This window comes from Taeniopygia guttata, chromosome 3 (genome assembly GCF_048771995.1).
Source record: "Taeniopygia guttata chromosome 3, bTaeGut7.mat, whole genome shotgun sequence".
In the NCBI taxonomy this organism is placed as follows: domain Eukaryota; kingdom Metazoa; phylum Chordata; class Aves; order Passeriformes; family Estrildidae; genus Taeniopygia; species Taeniopygia guttata.
The window spans coordinates 74,341,391-74,362,702 of NC_133027.1; the positions used below are offsets into that span (position 1 = coordinate 74,341,391).

Below are 21,312 nucleotides of genomic sequence, written 5' to 3' on the forward strand. Positions count from 1 at the left end.
AGAAAAAACAGTCTGGAGGAAATGAGTGGCTGCACACACCTTAAAATCAAAGGATTTTTAAAGTACAGAATCAAGCAGATTTGCAAGATTCACAGATTATATAACCAGAATATTGCTTGCACAACTGTTATCCTCTGGTCAGCATTCTCCATCCACCCACTACCAACCATTACTGTAAGAAATGAGGGAGGGAAAATTACAGAAATGACAAGAAGATGTGAGTCATTTTAAGTTCAGTAAAACACTGTGGACGTAGTTCTGGAAAAGAAAAATTAAACATAAAAGAAACTATTTAAACAAGCTTTTGCTAAACAGAGTGGTACCAAAGACCCATCTTTACTTTATTATGCTTTTGTTATTTAAAACTATTGCAGATGTGGGGTAAATATGACTCAGGAGGCCGTGCTAGTACATATTTTCCAGTCATATTTTCCTGTGGCATGGAGCTAACTCCAAGACCAAGGTGTACTGCAATAAACAGCATCTTCTGTGTAAAGGTTTTCTTACTATTTCTTGCATTTTTGCAAGTGGATGTCAGACCAGAATAATTTCCAGATCGTTGTCTTGGCATTTTCATGGAAGACAGAATCAAAGGCAACTGAGAAGCTGCTTCTGGCATGTAGCTTTACCTGGATAACAAGGGAGCAGCAGCTTTTAGGCTAACACACTATCTCTTTCCTTTGCTTCCTGCTAGTGCAATTTGGAGAATCTCCTGTTCTCTTTGCTATTTCCATCACTGTATGGGGTATTTTAAAATCTGTGTTGTCTTTAATTCATGCAAAATGTTTTGGATCACTCTGACCTTTGACTCTAAGGGTCACAGTCTAGGTGACAGCAAACACAGATACCAAGTAGATATTGATAGCAGGTAAAACCAAATTTCCAGCCATGGAACTGTGATCTTTATACAAAACCAAAGCAGCAGCAATGGGAGCTTATTTTCTATGCAAAATTATCTAACCAAGGCATAAGGAGATTTCTTTTAAGAGTGCTCATTCTTCATGTCCACAAAATGGCAGGATTCTTTGCTCCAAAGCTATGAAAGACTGTCACTCCTCATTAGTTTTCTGGCATTTCTGTGGTGTCCTCTGGGTGGTGGAACAAGACCATTGATTAATTTCAGAGAGTCCATCAAGCATCCTAGTATACTGAAAATCAAGACACATATTTAGATCATCAATCAATATGTGATTCAAGAAACCCAGTATTTCAGAAGATAACTTATGGTAGGCAGATATTACCCAGAGCCAAGCCAGAAATTGGGTCTGCTTTTAAATGACACTTGAAATGACAATTTCAGTTTGTGACACATTTAATCTTATGCAATTACCTGAAATTTAGCCTAACTGCTGAAACTCAGTGATAATCAGCCCAATCAAAATTAGGCTCCTGAACTTTGCTTTTTAAATGCAAAGCAGCATTTAAAACAGTTTTGGTGTTGCTGCTGTTATAATGAAACATATGTTTAACAACTGATATGAATCAGATATCTCACAAACCAATTGCAAAATTCTTTCTGGCTGGCATAAAGAATGCATACCAGTCCATATATTTAAACATAAGCCAGTTTAAATTCTGTTTGCTGTCAGAGTTCAGTTACCAACAACACAGACCTGTAGTCAGCAAAGAACCAGAAAAAAAGGGATGTGATCCCAACTCTGACACCCGTGCTTTCAGAATATAATTTTTTTCCTTGGATAGGGGAAGGAACAGAGTCAGAGAACATACTTAAGGGAATATATTTTAAGCTTCATTTCTGTTCCATTTAAGTTTACAAACATGCTAACAAAGCCCCTGATCTCCAATACCTGCAGCTGGAAGTTTTCTTTCGGTATTGGAATACCCAGAGAAAGAAAGGTGCACAAGTACAACGGATATGGCTCATCAGTTCCATATCTATGAGACATCTTGAAAGAGGAGATTGTCTCAAGGTAAGTCTATGCTGTCTCTTGAAGAGAATCCTCAAGAGCACACCTTGAAGGTCTGAAGAACATCCTGTGGAGCACTGAGAACACTGTGAACCAGCCTAAGTGTGCTGGGCTACAGTATGGGCAGACACTCCTAGTTATTCCACAGGAACATGCGGAGGAAAGAGGAACAGAGAGTGTTATGGTTGTTGCAAAAACTGCTCCTGTGCCCTTGCAAGCTGAGCTACAAAATATGTTTTACTACACTGGCTGTGAAACTGAAGCACAGCTCCTTAACTCAGATAGATGTATGATCCTGGTCCCTACTCTGTGAGAGTCCCTAAAGAATGTGGGATGTCTCTGACAGCACTACTTTACTTAAAGCATAAGGCAGTGACCATCTGGAAGAAGGGTGAGGAGAGGAAGACAGCAGAATTTGAGAAGGAGCAGGGACCACCTGGGAACCATGTCAGAAGCCTTTAATGCTGCAGGCTTGTGCTGGAGAACAAAAACCAGGCATGAGTAAAATGCAATCATGTCACTTAAGACACAAATATATGTGGTAAGAAGGGAGATTTGATAAACTGTGTTCATTTCCTTGTTCTATGACTGTTCGTTCAGGGTTCATTAGTTCAGCTATTACAGCCACAAACAAAAATAAAGGATACCAGTCAAGTTTTATATATGGATAGTTCATTCAGTTCAAAGCTGAAAATGAAGGGCCAGACCTGAAGAAAATGGGCAACCTAAGGTTAGTGGAACCCGCAATTTGTCTGGAAATACCAGAACGACCAAATTTTCAGTACTTTGTAATTATTAACCTTAAAGAAATAGTGATTCTTTTAGCCTAACAGCACTACAGTTTATTTAAAAGTTAGGTTTATTGCAATGCTGCAAAAGTGCCTGTAAAAAAAATCCAGTTATATTTACCATGAATCAAACAGACAGGCATTAACATTAGAACAAAATCAGTAAATTCTTTAAAATTAATTTATGCAGTGCAACTAATGGAAATATTCAGTATGTTGTTTTCAGTTGAATCTAAAATTCCTTCAAGTCTTTGGGGAGTGTAAACTTTAATTTTGTTTAGAGCATAAATATTCATTTTAGTCTACCAGCTATGTCATATTCACATCAGATTTTGTTCTGCCAAAAAGATAAACATCATGACCTATATCAAACAACAACAATCTTCTGGCCATAAATATAAGCCATCAGATGAATCAATCACAATATAAAGCCAAGTGCTGGGTCCAAGATGACTCAAGCACTGATTGCTACGGAAATAAAGTGAGAACTTCAGTTGCCAAGATTTTGGGACTGCAGAATGCAGTCTTTATCAAACAGACAGAATAATCTGTCCTCCAAAAAAAGCAAAAAGTATGGGAAAATATTTCAGAGTATAGAATTGGGAAGGAAAGTTGTTTTCCAAACAGCACTGAATTGCAAATTCGATTGGACTGAGACTAGGAAAATATAGTGTCTATGCATACATATATATATATGTATATTTCTACTTATACGTTTACTAAATATCTGCAATGCAAATATAAAATTAATAACATGCATGCATATATATTACACATGCAGCTCCAATACATCACAAATTTATATTGATAATTTAAATATATGGAAAACCACAGTAGTGTCTCCCATAGCTATTTTAGCTTCTATTTAAAGGCCAACTAAAATATTTACCTGCTTTGCCTGCACCTTCTCGTTGTGGCAGCTTCTCACTCACTGAACCTACAGTTGGAAAAAGGAATTAACCAGAAAAATATTATTTTCATTTCTAATATGCCATCTAAGAAACACAGTTCTGCTTTAATTATTCATTTCTGTATATTACAGCAATAAATATCAGCAAATTCTTCCTCTGCAAACCAAAGGTTTTAGCTTTGCCTGCCCTCTGCATTTGTGCACAATCCATACACTGCCAGATTCCACGTCTTGGCCAACACAAGATCTGAGAAAGAGGTAGCATTAAACACTACATAGACACAAGTCCAAGAACATGCTCATGTGCTGCAGGATGACCCTTTCCCTTTCCCACTGCCCCAGCCAGGACAGGTTCTGCAGGAAGGAGCATCACCCCAGAACCACTCCCTTGCTGTCCTTCATACAGGGCAGCTCTCTCCCTCTGCTCAGTTTTGCCTCCCACCTCAGATGCTCTGAGGGGCTTTTTCAGCCTCTAGGCCAGGCCTGGCTCAGATTAAAAACTGTCCTTTTCTTCTTTAAAGGCCTCACAAAAAACCTTGTGGAATCCCCACACTGGTGTGGCAAAGTTTGTGTACTGGGGGGAGTACAGGGTCTTATTCTGAACCTGAGCCTGCACTGGACTCATGGATCATGCCCAGAGCTGTGGCCCTTGGGAGAAGAGACAGTAGAGGTGAGAAGGGAGTCAAGAAAATTACAATACATGGGTTTTAACAGCTTATTCTACCTACCTACCAGGACCCCAACCCAACAGAGAATCTAGCCTTGCTTTCAAGCCATCAAGAAATGGAGAATTCACTTTATTTTTTTTAGTAGTTTTTCAAGGGGGCACTTGTCCTTAGGGTTTAAAATAGAAATCCTTCCTTATTTCTTGTTTATGTGCTATTTCCATTTTTATGATTCTAATTATTAGACACTTTTTAACAACTTATCTGTCTCTGCTGCATTGAAAACCACCTTTAAAAGTGGTATTTTTCTCTATGAAGAGCCACATGGATTGATCAAATCTTAAAAACATGAAGTCTTTCCATTCTTACAATAGAGTCTCTTCTTACACACTCCTGCTAAAATTAAAAGAAAAAAATACCAAAAAAGCACTCATCTGACCCCTTTGACAGATGCTTGTATGTGTGCAAAATAATTAAATTTAGTTGCCTTAATTTTCTTAATTTATTAAGTTATTTGAATAACTACAATCACTGTGTTAAAAAAAAAAATTAAGAAAACCCAAACCTTGAAGCACAATACTTATGTTATAAAAGGACAATTTAAATAAGAGAACCCACTAAATCACAGGCCTTGATTACCACGTTGAACTGATGGTTACTTCAGCAGGAAGTTTAGACAAGGACTCTGCCAGAGGGGAGATGCCTAACATTAAAAATCAGCCCTGCTGATTTTAAAGCCTCCATAAAAGAATACATGGCATTGCAGCCAAGATAGTAACCTTCAGATGGATTCAGCTCTTAATACAGCTTTATATATCCAAATTACAGCTTTATAAATTCAAATTAAAATATTTTTGTTTAGACTTGTTTCCTTTTATGGCAATAGTATATTTTAATGTATTTTCATTATACAATGTTTGAGTCGCCAGAAATTGAATAAACTTAGTGATGCCTCAGTATTAACTGATGCAAGAAAAGGAAAGTCACTACCATTGTAGGAATCATATCCAAGGGTGCTTGTTCTAAACGGGCTCCAATACTAATCCATGTTGATCACTCTGAAAAGGAGGCAGATTTTGTATCTGTGCTGAAGCCAGAAGAGCTGAGTTTTTGGTGCTTGGATTGCATTTGATAAAAGGCTCAGCTTGAACTCAAATAAGATGTTCCAGTGTTCGGAAGTACTACATACAAAATTACAGGTTTTTTAATTGCACTAAATACAAATTATCCAATCTTTCCTCAAATCTCATCCAGCTACTATTAACTCTGTAGTTTCTGAATTTTGTTTTGATTCACAGGCTTATAATTATAATTTCCTTGCAAACCCAGATACTTTAGGCTCAGTCACACAAGCATTTTAAACAGACTTTTCATTTGTGAGTAGAAATGATGTCTCAGCAGGGAGAATGTGTGTGATTAACTGCTACTGATACTGCTCCAGTTTGGCACCAGTGTTGTCTCTCTATGTACATTTGAACTATTAGTATAAATTGAACTCGGTTTATACATAAGCAATTTAACACATTGATGAAAATTATATAATATCCCACATCTTAAACTAAAAGCAGAAAAATTTAGTCATTCAGTGAGAATGACTAAAGTCTGGGAGAATTGAATTTGATTTTTTTTTACCCTAAATTTTCATGAAAAAATAATGGAGGGAGGAAGGGAACGTCATTAACTAGTACTAAAAACTAACATAATCATACTGAATCTAATTTCAGAAAGAAACTGTTTTAATTATATGAAAATTACGTTTACTGGGCTAACAATAATTTTTTAATAGTCTTAAGAAGTCAACAACAATATTCAAAGAATTTCCTATAAAAGACCTGTGCCCTTCTTATAGTTCCACCTGAAATTTTCAATGTATGCAGCATAAACATTTCTTGTTGTCTCCAAATTCGAGGTAAGGAGTTACTGAGTTTGTATCCTTTTTTTTACCGTTTCCTGAATATATTTAAGGTAGAAGCACTTCTATCTGAAGTGATGATAAGAAGTTGTATTTGCAAGTTTTTAGGAAATTGTGTCTTCAATATCAAGATGAATCCCCACATCTTCAGCTAGGCAGGAAACAAAACCAAATTATAACTTATCTAAAAGTTAGGTAATGCAACTGGCTTCCAACTTTTCAGTACACTGTAAGGAACCAAATCACCACATAAATAAATATCCTTATGGATTGATGGAGGATGAAGAGGGATATTAGATTCAGCAGCATTACTTTAAGAGGGAGAATTTAGCACTATTCAAGCTTGTACACTTGCTTAGCCATCTATCTATTTATGATTCTGATTTTTTTTTTTTAAGGCAGATATATTCATGCCTTAGTTTATTGAAAACCCCACAATTCCATCCAATTTTACTCTAACATAATCTGAGGCACAATAACTATTCCACGGAGTGTGATGTGAGTTTTGTGGTTTTTGATTTTAGTATATCCATTTTCTATAATTCTGATCATATGGAACTGGGCTATTAAAAAAAAAAAAAGTGAAAGCCTAACTATTATCTAGCTTAGATAATGATTTCTGATCTCCTATTAGAGAATATTTGATATATAATCACTGAATATCAGGAAAGGTAAACTCCCCCTACTCTTCCTATCTCACCTACGGTTGTGTCTGACTGTGTATGTATAGGCAAAGAACTACTTATGACAACTAAATATCTAGATGATTCAAGTATAGATATTTTTCTCCTGCTAATGAAAACACTGTAAATGTTCATTGCCTTCCCAAATATATTTTTGCCATCATATTATCTGATGGCAATACTATACTAGAAGAGTTCTGAATTTCTAAAGGTACTTACTTGTATTTTGGCCATAAAAGATGATCATGCAATCTTAATCAAAAAGGAGCAAAACTACTTCACAGAAGAATAAAATATGTCTCCCTACCTCAGCAATCTCACTGGCAGGAACCCAGCATATTTAATAGGGCATAAACCTCCTACAACAGGCAAAGACTGTATCTTCCAATGATAATATGACACCTGCTTCTCAACTTCTGCCCCATTTCTTAGAACTCCCTGCTTATGGAATTTCTGTAGTTCCCTGCAGTGCTGATAACAGAGATGGAGAGTTGTAAAAATGTCCCTTTTTATGTCTGGTGCTCTTTAGTGAAAGTACTGGGAGACATTAATCATTTTTAAGGAGCTTTTTTATTAATGCCATCATTGGAATGTGTTTGATTTACTGTCCCTCTCGCCACTGCTCCTGCAATAGTGAACACTATTTTCATGGAGAGGAACAGCATTTTGAGATTTATCATGTGTGTCTTAGCAGTACCAAATGTTGATGTGGGAAAAACTGAAAAGGAAGGAAGATGAGCCTCTTTCAGGTAAAGATATAGTAATTAAAGCAAAGGTTTACATAAAGCAGTTTGAAAGTCCTGCACTTTTTAATGTTTATGACCTTCATCCTTCCATATCTTATGTCTCTTGCACAAAAGGCAGTTTTAAATAAGAGCAACAAGAACAAGTAAATGAGCAAAAAATGGCTCAGGTAACTGTTGTTAATACATAAAAAGTACATATGGGACACTTTTTGGACCTGAGATAACTTTAGGAAGCACCATGTTATTCAGCTAACCAACCTTAACTGTTAGGGAAATGTAGAGGTTGTTTTCCATATCCAGTATCACACAGTAAATGGGAAGTATGGATAGGGGTTGGAATTGTTAAACCAAAATCCTAACTGCCCATTCTAAATTCTGCTCCATATTTCCTCTATTGAAATTCAAGTTCTTCCACAGTGCCATTTTCTTCTTTCTTATTTCCGGGCATTCATCAAAGGTAGTTCCACTGGGGGAAATGAAAGGCAAGAAATTATCCCATAATTTCAGATCAGCATAGCTGATTCGAAATGTATTTGGACCTTATCTGAAGTTGCTGAAGAACTAACCTAGAACTGAAAATAAACCAAATATTTTCATTAAAGCAAAAAATGTTCATGCATTCCATGGTAGCACATTACCTGTGAGAAAATCATTAGAAAAGCATCTTAATTGTCTGTACAAATTTTCCTCTAAAGGAAAAAGGTGGAAAAAGTGATCTTGGGAGAAAAAGGTATGGTACTGGCAAACTTAGAAATTTGTATAAATGTCTTTGGAATACGTATAGCCTGCAGAATACAAAGAAGCAGGGAGAATAAAGAAACATGCTGGTGTCAGGATGCCACCACTGCAGGAGATCTGCCTGCATGTCAGAATAAGCAAGGCAATTCCTGCATCAAGGCTAGCAAGACACAGTGCATTGGACTAACAAGGCACAACAGTATTGGCATCTCTGTAATACTAGTTGAAACAGGAATATATCTACACAACTTCAGTTGACCTACTAAAGTTTTGGTTAAAATTCCTGTGCATGGCCGTACTAAATAAAAAAGTACAAAAGGGAATCAATAGTGATCTGGAAAACATCAACACTCTTGCGAGGAAAAAGAAATCCAACTCTGTTATCCTAAACAGATGGCAATTTTGAATATATACTTGAAAATGGAAGAAAGATGCAGTTGTGCATCAGACTTTCATTTTGCAATAAACGAACTAAGTTTTGCTTTATTATACCCCATAACTTTCTGAGAAAATATGTAGCTGCCTTCTTTGTTGAATGAAAAGGTTTCTCCAGGTCTCTCAAAACTGAGTCCTTAGCCAATACCACTGTAAAATCTCCTAGCATTTCAAGTCTTACTTCCTAACTCAGCTGTGGCTGGATTTCTTTCCTGAGGGACAAAGGAGAACTTATGAACAGTAAAACATGAGAACACCGATACAAGCAGGGAACAAAATGTGCAGAGATAATCCCACAGGGTCTCATGACAACTGAAAAATTATCTACAATCTTTCCATAGATCAAAATCAGACTCTGAATACTCACCTGTGCTCTGGAGCAGTTTATTTATCTCTGAGCTACTAAATTTACGTTGAGTGCTATTAAGACCTTGACCTTAGCATTTCAGTAAAAATAATTTCCCTTCCCACCCCTCCAAAAATGAGCTGAAGCAGTCTGGCAGTTTATCTGCTGGGCACATGAATATACCTTTGAGTGGAACAAGGGTTAGCTTCATGTAGTGATATAGAATAATTCTCATATTAATTGCTTGATTTTCTGGGAACTACAGTGCAGTTGCTCCTCAGTAATACCAGTACAAATACAAAAAGTGAAAATACAGCAATTAATTCAACAACATTTTGAGCCAAAATTGTGTCATGTGTTATAAGACACCTGAAAAATAATTATTTATTGAACTTTCAGCATCAGCATAACCCTTTTTTCACCAATGTCAGTGAAAGGACAGGCTGGGAGGATATAAAAATGGATTTTGCAGAGGAAGAAACAAAGGTGCACTCTCAGAGAAGTCTTGGCTATCGACATGTAGAAATATCTCTACTCAAAATTACACTGAAGTACAAAAGTGCAGTCCCAGCCATAGCATCATAGTATCACAGAATGGTTTGCAAGAGACTTTTAAGCTCATCTCATTCCAAACCTCTCGCCACAGGCAAGGACACTTTCCACTAGACCAGGTTGCTCAGACCCCCATCCATCCCTGCCTTGAACATTTCCAGGGATGGCACATCCAAAACTAAAGAAGACACATCCATGTGTTTCATGACGATGCAGATCAGTGATAAATTATAATGACACTAAAATGAAAATGAATATACATTTTCCCCTATTTTAAGGTTTCTGAATATTTTATATTATTTTTCCACAATTGAGTCTTGTTTCACAGTGTCTTTTCAGACTGGACTAAAAGGATTATTCTGAAGAGTATTATTTCTGGATAAAGTTTACCTACAGGCAAGATGTGGAAAGATTCTGCAAGTAATTTTAACTAGAAAGACCTTAAGAATAAAAATAACTTTCTATAAACTTTGCTGAAACTTCTGCAATGGTCTCTTCCTTCCTCCATCTATTCATTAAATACATCAATGTTGTGCCTGAATGACTGAAGTGGATCAGGACAGGTAAATTCTCTGATTCACTTTCTTTGGCTTTTTAAAGCTATTTCTTCCACTTTCTGGCAGAGAATGGTGCTGCAGCACAAACAGTTAATAAATAGAGTATGCAAATATTTGTAGGGATATTTCTGTACAATTCTCTCAACCTCAAGGGGTGTGAACAGTGATTCTGACAACCATTCATACATCCAGGATTTATATTTATCATCAATGTAATGAAATGGGGTCAGAAGAAAATCCCTGAAAAACAAAACTTGTTAATTGTCTTGATGGAAGACAAAAGGCAGTATACAAGGCAGTAAGTTTGATTTGCAAGTTAATTATTGCAGGCAGTTTTTTCATTTTGCTTTTAATGCTTTTATTTTATTATTTCTCCTCTGGATTTGGTAATTTGTGGAATGTGCTATGGGAGTTCTTTCATTGGGCTATGTTACAAATAGTCACTCCCACTATGTTTTTTCCTGTACTCTAAATATTGAATTATTGAAAAATGCAAAACCCTCTGAAAAGTTTTTGCAATGACTTATTGTGCAAGAGAGTTTACAACATAAAGTACTATATCATCAATTCAGTCACCTGGTTTCATATATGGACACATAAATATGGTATAAATGACTACTGCAGAAAATCATCCATAGCTAGATTAATGTACAAATAAAGTAGATGGATCCTGGAATCACAGGAAGGCTTAAGCCACCTCAGAGTGGCAGTGACCTCAGACTTTATGCACAGCTACATGAAATGCTGCATCAATTTTCTCAGGGCCTCATCCAGATGAGTTTTACCAAACCCCAAGTATGGGACATCCACAGCTTCCACCACCACCTGTTTCTGGGATGAACCACTCTTCTAGTGAAAACTTGCTTTGCTTAAGTCTAATCAGATGCCACAGATAAACTGCTGTTCATGAAATACCACCATAACCTAGCTCGATAAACAAGATTTACCTGGGCAGCGGGGAGTTTTGTGGGCCACAGCAGTACCACTGATAGGACGGCCATTGGGAGTGACACACCAGCAGTATCCAGTGTAACTATGGCACTGAACCTGTCAGAAACAGCATGTGCAGCTTGTCAGACAGATGCCTGTTACCCCACAGCATTCGTGGCACGTGAGTACAGAAACTTATCCAGCAAACTGTATCGACAAAACCTAGAACAATAAACCACATTGGGCCCATCTCAGTCCTATATGTGATTTTTTAGCATAAAGCATGTTTCAAGCTAAGTGTGGTAGGTCCATCAGAATCAAATGGAAGAGAAAACTATTGAACTATGTGGTTGTTTACACCCTGTCTTAGACAAGTGAGGTGCAGGTGTTATAAAAACTTCACAAGGAAGCTTCTCAAGGGACACATAAATTGTTCCTGAAACAAGCAATCCTGAGTTTTTTCCCACATAGAGAACATATTGTTCCACCCACTGAAGGAGCAGGACAGAGTGCTTCTGCCAGCATTATTCATATCCCAAGCTGTCAGAAAGGAAACTCTTGGAATTCTGCTTAAAAACCAATTGCATTTTATTTTCTAAGGGCCAATATCACTTGCCTCATCATGCTTAAAAAGAGAAAAATTGTCTTCAGCACAACTCCAAAATCAAAATGCAGTCGAAAGGGAACAGAAGGGGATCATGATTAGAATATATACCTCAGGATAAGTTTCTAACTGTGCTCCTTCTGAATTCCGTGATCTAAGTAAATTAGTCTCAGACCACATGCTTGTGAAGAAATTCAGCAGAGAATAAAGAAGGATTCTGTATGATTCATGATTTAGCACTTAAGATATGGACTCCAGTCGCAAGATTTCTGGTTCAAATCAGGAACAGATCACAAATTGCAAGCATTTTACCATCTGATGAGTATTCAGGGGGCTACAATAATGACTCAGCTGCCTCCCTAGAAGAACAGGGAGTGTATTAAACAAACAGTGGTAACGTTTGGGTCTTTTGCTGGCCAACTGTGAAAAAGAGAACAAGGACTCAACACCTAACACAGATTTTCTTTCCTTTTTTTTTTTTTTTTGACTTCTTGGTATAAATTACATTTAATTTTGAAATTACATTTCACTTCATTACATCTGTCTCTTCCTCAGCCTTTTCAAACACACATGGTCTGACCTTCCAGTCATGCAAGACACTGAATGAAAAATTTTAAACCTGACTATATGTGCCGTCATCATTGCATTCTGGGATAAACACTTGTTGAAATTCTTTGCGAGCCTGTTCTTGGGTGTACTTCCTCTCAGCCACACATCTGGAAACATCTAGAGAAAGCGAAAATGTAAGTCAGTTAGACAATGCAATATGAAAAAAAGGTAGGTGATCATCTATTTTATGAAAAAGACAACCCTGAGACTCATGCAAAGAGAATCAGAATTTTAATAAGTGAAAATGTACAATCAACTTGCATTATTTTTAGGGAAGAAAACCAATTCAGGACAATAATTTATAGACAATAATCCATAACTGGGAAATGAAATGGAGAGATGCCTGGACAGACAAACTTTCTGTTCCAAATGCCACCAAGGAGTAGAAGCCGAAACAGGGCTTTTCCTCTCAATTTAACACAGCAATAGCTGCCACACTGCACACCACAATATTCTTCCAGAGATGGTGGCAGCAACATCTTTCTAGTGCTTCAGGAAAGGCAAAGGAGGCAGCAGGAGCACAGCTGCTTTGTACTTCCTATTTACTGCAGCTAGGCAGTAACTTCATCTGTGACTACAGATGTCCCCACCAGGCTGGTAGAAAAAGAATATATACATATATATACTGTACAGTGCAGGAACTTATTGGGAAGGTGATTAAATAATAATGTGAATGATTCACATTATGCTAAAATTTAATGTCACAGTTTATGATTTAAGCATGGAACATCAAGTCTACCACATGGTCCTTTTTGTCCACTGTGAGGTCTCTCGTACCATCTCCTTCGTTACTTGACGTCGATCTTCATCCAAGAGACCAAATAACAAACCAGCCAGCTTTAATTAGCTGGCTTCTAATGGAACTTCTGGTGTCTAACAAACTATATTGTCTACTACATATACTTTATTTCAGTTATGCAGCCAAGAGCTTAGAAAAGACACATAACATAAGCTGTCATACCTTTTACACTACAAATTTTAGCATGTTGCTGATGCAGAATCAAAACTCCAGAATCTGCTTGAGCTAAGCAATTTCAGAAAAAATGAGAATATCAGGCAATCTTAAGGTAGTATTAATGACTTCAAGATGTGACTGTAACATCTGAATTAGAATGATTTCAAACATACGACAGAGAAATTTGCTGCTCCTGATCCCTGTTTGCTTTAAAGACTGTTTGACAGAAAGTGGTTAATCCCATTTTAAGGCTAAAATTGTCCAGTGATTACCTGTGAGACAGTGGTGTTTTGGTGATTCACTAATGCTTGCACAGTTTTCAAAAGCATGGGAACAGCCTTTCTAGTCCGTGCAAGGTGCAAATTAAACAGAATCTGAACAGTGAATCAACAGCACTTGACAGAGGTTTGCATTCCTAGGAGCACACAAGTGGGCCAGCTGAATTCCCAGTCCCCCAAGCACCCTCTCTGTGCCAGTATGATCCAGACACACATTCACAGAACCAGCCTGGAAACGTAGTGGAATGGCAGAAGTTTCTTTTTACTTGTCACCCCCACTGAGTTTTGGATAACTCACCTGGCAACATTAGCATTAAAAAATCCCTCCAAGTCCTAGGCAATCTAGTGTGGAAGTGTAGCATAATGAGGACAGAAACTTGTCCTCTGCATCTGCATTCTGAAAACAAAATTGGGGCCCCTTAATTCTAATCTTCCAATTTCCCTCCTGATCTTGGATTCATGTGCACTAGTTCTGTGTGTTACTTTATTCTTCTCAAAGGAGCACTATGAGAGTTCATGTTGCTAATATGCCCCAAATACAAATTGTTTCACTTTGAAAAACTGTGTTTCAGTCTTAGCATCATTAATTGTATTAGGCTGTTTCAGGAGGGATACTTACAGAGATGAAATGATAACTGAAAGGGACAGAGAAGTTCAAGCATCCAGAAATGTGAGAAAGAAAAACAATAAGGAACTGAATTAACTTGTACCGTGGCTCTTTAATAGTATTTTTTTCTCCAAGGGAGTATAGTCAATGTACTGTGCAGCTCAGGTAAAATCTGCTAATGTGTGCACTGCCAAGATTTTTTTTTTTTTTTTTTGTGGGAAAAAAAAATAAAGAAACATTTTAAGCAAGCTTTGGTGTCGTAAGCATTCTTCTGAGCATGGTTTGGTTATACAGTACTTAATAACATGTGGTTTTAATGTAGCTAGTATTTTAACTGAAAATAAATCACTTCTTTGTTGGACCTCTGTCCTCGTTTTTCTAGAATGACATGTGGTTTAAATGTCTAAAAGGAAAAGTGATATAAATTCCATCACATAAGGTCTCTGGTATAGAACCAGCTAGCTGTAAATTATCTTCAATAGTTGAATTATCCTAAAAATATGCCAAGAAGAGAAGTTCTCCAAAACTGTCCACCACTTGTTCCTAAACAGCCTGATGCTCTAAAGGCCTTCTATTCATGGATGATCTAATATGCTTTAAAATCAACAGTCACCAAATTTATTGGAACATAAAATTCACATTTGAAGTCTTATTTTTGTATTATATAACCATGGAAACATTTTAAACCTGTTGGGTATTACTGTGCTTCAGTATAACAAAATAAAACCATGAGGAAGATCTCTTATCAAGTTAAGCATCTGAATGTGTGTTAAGTCAAAATATTATTTCCAGTTCTGTTTAGTTCTGTTTTTTTTTTATTTTTATTTTACCAAGATATTACTGCAGAAGAATAATTATGACATAGAGTTGAGGTCCAAACCTGACAGAAGAAATGTAATCAGGTGATCAAGATAAAAAGAAAAAATATAAAACCATTCATACTCAGAATATTAATGATCATTACATTGTTCATTCAGAGGAGCTAAATTCCTCCCAAATAAAAAAGAGATCATTGAAGAGAAAATAAATTATATTTTCTATAACTTTGTAAGATTACACCATCTGATTATCTGCCTCCATGCCCTGATGACAATGCCTTTAAAATCTGTTGTATAACTTCCAGGAATTTTTCCAAAGAAAAAGAATTCAAGACATTTAAAGGCTATACATTTATGCAAAATAACAGCTGAAAAAGGATGAAAAAAAATATTTCCTGACATGACTGGAAGAAAGGCTGAAGCATGAGCTCACATTAAATATCAGAAAATAGATAGTTGTAGGGGAACCTGTAAGTGATGTGTGACCTCCTAATCCATAGGGAGAAAAACCTTCAACATGGCCATTGTTCATGACCATTCAGCAAAGGCAAATCTGAAATTCACTGTACAGAATCTCCCTAGACTGTACCCAGATAATTCTTGTCTACAGTCCACTCTGTGCACGTTGTAGTAGTGCAGGTAATGAAAATGCTTCACATGAAACTCAGATTAATAGGATGAGTCTAGAATTATGTGGTTTGCTAGACTTTAGTTTACATAAATGAACCAATCAATAAATAAATACATTTAAGGGGATGGGTAACAGTGAAGTTTCTCACACACAGATTCAACTTTGCTATTTATCTAGGACAGAAATCATTCAGATCAGGATGGACCCTGATTATTTTGAAATGAAGACCAAAAATGAAAGGTGATAGGACTGACCCAGTACCTCTGTGCTGATTAATCAGCCCACAGCTTTTGTCTTTACAACATTGCCCCTGACAAAAGCAGGTTAAAGTCTTACGAGGTGAGCAGTGTCCCTCTGGTGATGAACCTGAGAGCAGAGGGGACTCTGAGGCTGAAAGCTTTTTGAAGAATGACAAGCACTGTGTAATGCTGCAAAGTTTTGGGTTTTTTTTTAAATCTGTTTTTCAAGCTTTTGGAACTTTCTAGTGGAAAAAATAAGGATTTTGAAACTGTTATCGGTTTCTTACTAGAGCTCCCATTATATATTATTTCTCTTCCTAACTAAAGTATTACTAAGGAAGCCAGCAGGCTCAAACTGGATTTTGGTATATGACCTGGTGAAAAGGCCATTAGGTTCTAAGACCTGTTAAAATCTGGCTGAAATGCAGCCTAATTTGCCTATAGTCATACAATGAGAAGAACTAACTTTGCAGATAGGAATCTCCAGCTGTAATTTGGAATTGTGACAACTACTAACTCAGTGAGACTTTATCCTCTCAACTCCAGGTAAATGGGCTTTTACATCCCACAACCTTGTAGGGAATTGGGGAAAAAAATATCTCCTGGCATAGAAATGGAGCATGAGTTTGCCTTAAATCAGCTCACTGGGACTCTGTTAGCTGTCAAACTGGATTGGTACAAGGCTCATTGCATTTTAGCACAGTATGTTGGCCAATGTGTTGACTTAGCACCGGGACTGGAGAAGTAACCAGAGCTTTAATGAGATGAACACATCTTGAGGTGTACAAAAGAAGACAAAAATGGGTGTATGGGAGTGGACAGAAATACACAGGACTTAAGAGAGTACAGAGTTGTAGCTGTTTGAGCAGGGCTTTCTGAACCGCACTGGTGACAATTTTGGCTTCCAGCGGAGACCAGAGACCAGAAAGCACAAGTAAAATAAAAAGTCATCTTAATTCTGATCTACGTTTCTCTGTGCAACAGGGAAAACTTTCGCCTATGAAGGTGCAGTACCTTCCTGCGATAGCATTGAAGTGAACAGGAAATTCTGGAAATAGAGTTAACCTCACAAACAGCACCAGCTTGTCTTGGAAATAACCTCATTTTATGCTTTATTTCCAACAGTACAGTTCTGAAAACACTGAGCTTCAAGGAAAAAATAGGCACCAGCTTCAACTCTGCTGGTTAATCCTTGAATAATATATCAAACAGAGGGAAGTTTATTACTGCAAAGTAGAAGTTTATCATTATAACAATGACACAAACTCTTCAAGGATGTAAACACCATCTCTGAGGTGACATTCAGTACAACTGATTTACAGGCATTTTGGGGCTCTACAGGGAGTTCTAACCCAGATTCTCTCATGGAAAAGTAAACAGCTTGCCAAAAGTATAGCTAAGTCTCTTGCAAAGATTTCAATTTAGTTCATCCAGTATTTCTTGGTTTGCTATGTATCACAATAGGAATAAAAATATCTTTCTCAGTCCCGATACATGGAGCAAACTTTGCTTGCTTTGCAAGAGATTATTGTGTTTGACACAACCTTGTTATTTATTTATGCAAAAAATACACTTCATCCTTTACTTACTTATTTTATTATAGATGGAATATTCTGTTGAACATATCAGAAACATTTACCACTCTGTAAAAACTATATGTAAAGTGGTTAATTTAATCATTTGAAGGTTTCCTTGAGACCTTCCCACAGAGAGTCAGGTGCTCTTACACTAAAGAGAAATCTTTTCTAAAGTCACATAGATGTGAACAACCAGACCTAGTGTAGACACATATAATCCAAAGACCTTTCACTGTTTCCCTTTGCACTCTATTTTGCCAGAATACCTGTGTACACTTGTCCTTAAACTTAGAAACATGCAGTGCAACAAGCTGTTCAAGTTAGCTGTTCACCTGAGCTCTTTACTGAATTGTCCTACAAACTAGAACTTATCTCTGCTTCTGTACTTCTTTCCCACAGCTGTACCTTTTTGGTAACATGTAGTTATATGATAAAAGTCAAACAGTCTTTATTTGCAGTTAATTTAGCACCAAAATTTTATTTGGAGCACAAGACACCACTTGGTTTATATGGAATAAACTACTCATGAAAATTTCCCATTATATTTGACCTAGGTCAATGTATATTGTAAAGAACTGATGGTGTCTAACAGCAGAGCAGATAAAAAGCTGTAGCATCTAGTGATAGGAAAGGTGTAGCAAACTATACATGCTGAAAGTATCAGTTTTAAAGAGGCAGAGATACTAGCCTCTTGGGTTGGAAAGGATGTCAGCACAGACATTTAGCCTGACAAAACCATAAAATAATGACTTGCTGCTTCGTGACAAGAGCTGGCCAACTCTTTCACTATTTATTTTTATAGCTGCTTGCTGGATTCAAGCAAAACAGCAGAGCAATCTTAGCCTAAACTCTCCTCTATTGGCATCTAACAGACAGAGCCAGGCAGTGTGGGGTTTCTTTGTTGTTTTCTTTTTGCTTTTGCTTTTTCTTTCCCCCCCCCCCTACATTTAGCAACCACACAGCCACTTAGATATCTAAGCTCTAAGATAAAATAAGGAATGCTGTGCTGGATTCCCTCTTGGCATACTATTTCAATTTGCTAACAATTGGATTTGGAGAGATACAGTCTGATAAGAACTGAACCAAATACTTTTAAAAAAAACAAAAACAAAACAAAACAAAAAGATGAAAACCAAACCAAAAAAAAAACCTAAAGCAACAGCTTTCTAAATTTTTAGATGCCAAAGGCTACACTGGATTTCTGAGAAGAGCAGAGATTTGATAGCCTGGAGAAGTCTATTTTGCTAATTCTTGCACTGAAACCTAAGAAAGTTTGCAAAGGTTTGTGATTCCTAGTCTTCAGTGCAGTATTATTGCTTTAGCACTCTCCACTTCTTTTAGGACCTTCATTTTTATATGACGTCTGAAACTCAAACTGAAAATACAAGAGCAGAATTAAAAACTCCACAAAAAACCCAGAATAAGATTACTTTCAAATCAAATTGTTATATTATTGCATATTTGATTTTATGAAGACTCATTTTTTGTGCATAAGAATGCCCCAACATGCCTTATTTCTGTGCAGTCTGGCTTCAGCAAATTCTGCTTGGAGAAATATTATCAATAAAAATTGATAATTTTAAAAAGGGATAAACTCTATCTCCAGAAACTGTGGATATTATCACAGTGTTACTTGTCTTGTGTTCTATTTTAAAAAGGGATAAACTCTACCTCCAGAAGACCGGATATTATGGCAGTGTTACTTGTCTTGTGTTCTAAGTACCAATAGATACATTTAAAAGACCAAAGAATATCCCACAAAAACATTCCAAACATACTTAAAACTTTATTAATTTCCATGAAATACTAGAAAGTATAATCAGAAGCCAATTCCACTTGCTTTAAGAGATACCATAAATTCTAACTTCTATATGTTGATACCTTTTTCACCATGTTGGATATTTTGTTTCTCACCACTTTTTCTACAGTGGCTCAATGTGTAACATCTTGATACATAATATAAATGAAGAATCAAAACCAAAATTAGGTTGGTGCTGACAAGTATTTGTATCAGGATTGCCAGCACTGTAGTCTGGAAAATTGCAGTCATCTACAGATTAAACACAGTGCCTATAGTGAGAAAATATGTCTGAAAAAGGAGGAGACATCTCCTAGCTGAAAGTATTTTAAGACAAAAATCTGCCTTATAATCAATCCTGAGATTATTTTCAATAATCCCAAATTTAGTGCCACATCTCAGCATATTCTTTTTTTAATATGTTTTTCAAAATAATGAAAAAACCTGCATCATTCTTATTTCTTTTTCCTCATTAAAGATGAGAAGAAAACAGAAAAGGGAGAGGTGAAAAGGGAGAGCTGAGGAGATGTGAAAACTTTCCTGTTTTCAACGTACAAATTGTGCAAAATCTCACTCTGTTCAGGTTTATTTTTAAGACAGACTCCTTGGTCCAGTCCCACTTGCACTCATTAGGTTAGAAAAAGAACCATGCCTACTCACTTCTTTTATTCTCTCTCCAAATGAAACATCTTGGGAGCATATTCTACCACCCAAACACATCCCCCAGGGCTGCCTTCCAGGCAGCAGGTGCACCGGCCAAGGCAAGGTCCCTGCCCATGCTCTGAGCCAAGGGACATGCTCAGGCACTGCCAGCTCACATCAAGCTCATGCCCGCCTGGTTCACAGCAGCCCTGAGCTGGATGGCAGCCTCCATGGGAATTCTGGAAAAGGTGTGCACTCAGCAACCACGTCCAGCATTTACTACCCAGTTCTCTAGCTAATAGGCAAGAGTAATGTCTCTCCAAATTATGCTTGGATTCATTAATTATGGGACCAAGATTAACTTGTGGTCTCAAAACAGCTACTGCCCAGCAATGCCTTCATGCCCTGCACAAAGGGAAAAATCCTATTAGCATGTTTATCCAAAGGCAGACATTTCAACTTATTTAAGCATGCTTTTAATCCATTCATTAACTCATATTAATCATAGTTTAAATGAGTGAAACTTTTCACTATTCCAGAAAGTCCTAATTTAAAGAAACAAATGTTGATATTCTCTTCTTTAAGGAAAGCAAATGGTAAAATAACGGTTTTATGAGAAATTTCACTCATATTTTGATATGTTTTGGTTCTTATGACTCGTGGGAATGAAGATATTACCTTTTGTTATATGTATAATAGCTCATGAAAGAACAGCATTTTTAACAAGTGAGGCTCTTTAAGATACCATAAATTAATTAGGCTAAACATGACCTACCTAGGGTTTCCAACTGAGAAAGGGGATCTACATAGCTACAGAATAACAGTGACACTACTCCATGTGATGGCTCTCCTTGGTGCACTCACAAAGCAGTAAGTCATTGTTGGGGCCACATCTGCAAATATTGAGTATGTACTCAGTGCTAGACAGATTAAATTCCAAGCCAGTCAGAAATTAAATATCACTGTGTAAATCTCCTACATTGCCATTTTCAGAAAGGACCACTCAGAGATTTGTGCAAGTCCAGTTTAGCAGTTGCTTATACACCCAGGTGCTGCTACATGATGATAGTGGAGTAAGGAAATGTGATGCAAGCTGGCAGTGAAGATTTTATAATGATTGATAATTTGTATCAAAACTCCAGCCATTAGAGAAGTCTTATTTTAGTGAAGTACTGGTAGAGAAGACACAAAATCCAAGTGCTCCAGCTGGAATATTTTAGGAACTCTGTGTTAGGGTAGAGGTATGCTGGTAAGATACATATGAATCTGTTTTTTCATTGATCATGATGCCAGAATACCAAATCTTATTACTGAGCCACTTGTTTAATACATTCAGAATATTAGTCTCCAGGGCCCCAATTAAT

At 36.9% G+C, this 21,312-nt stretch overlaps 1 protein-coding gene across 6 annotated transcripts in view; it reads right to left on the reverse strand.

Moving 5' to 3' along the window:
* Nucleotides 1-21,312, reverse strand: part of SMOC2 (SPARC related modular calcium binding 2) — a 139,669-nt gene that overhangs the window by 69,553 nt on the left and 48,804 nt on the right. For all 6 annotated transcript variants that reach the window (XM_041715236.2, XM_041715235.2, XM_041715231.2 and 3 more), the window contains exons 3-5: nt 12,414-12,520; nt 11,208-11,307; nt 3,606-3,653 (exon numbers count right to left, since the gene is read on the reverse strand). In XM_041715236.2, coding sequence (XP_041571170.2) covers nt 3,606-3,653; nt 11,208-11,307; nt 12,414-12,520 — 255 coding nt within the window. The remainder of the gene's footprint in view (nt 1-3,605; nt 3,654-11,207; nt 11,308-12,413; nt 12,521-21,312) is intronic.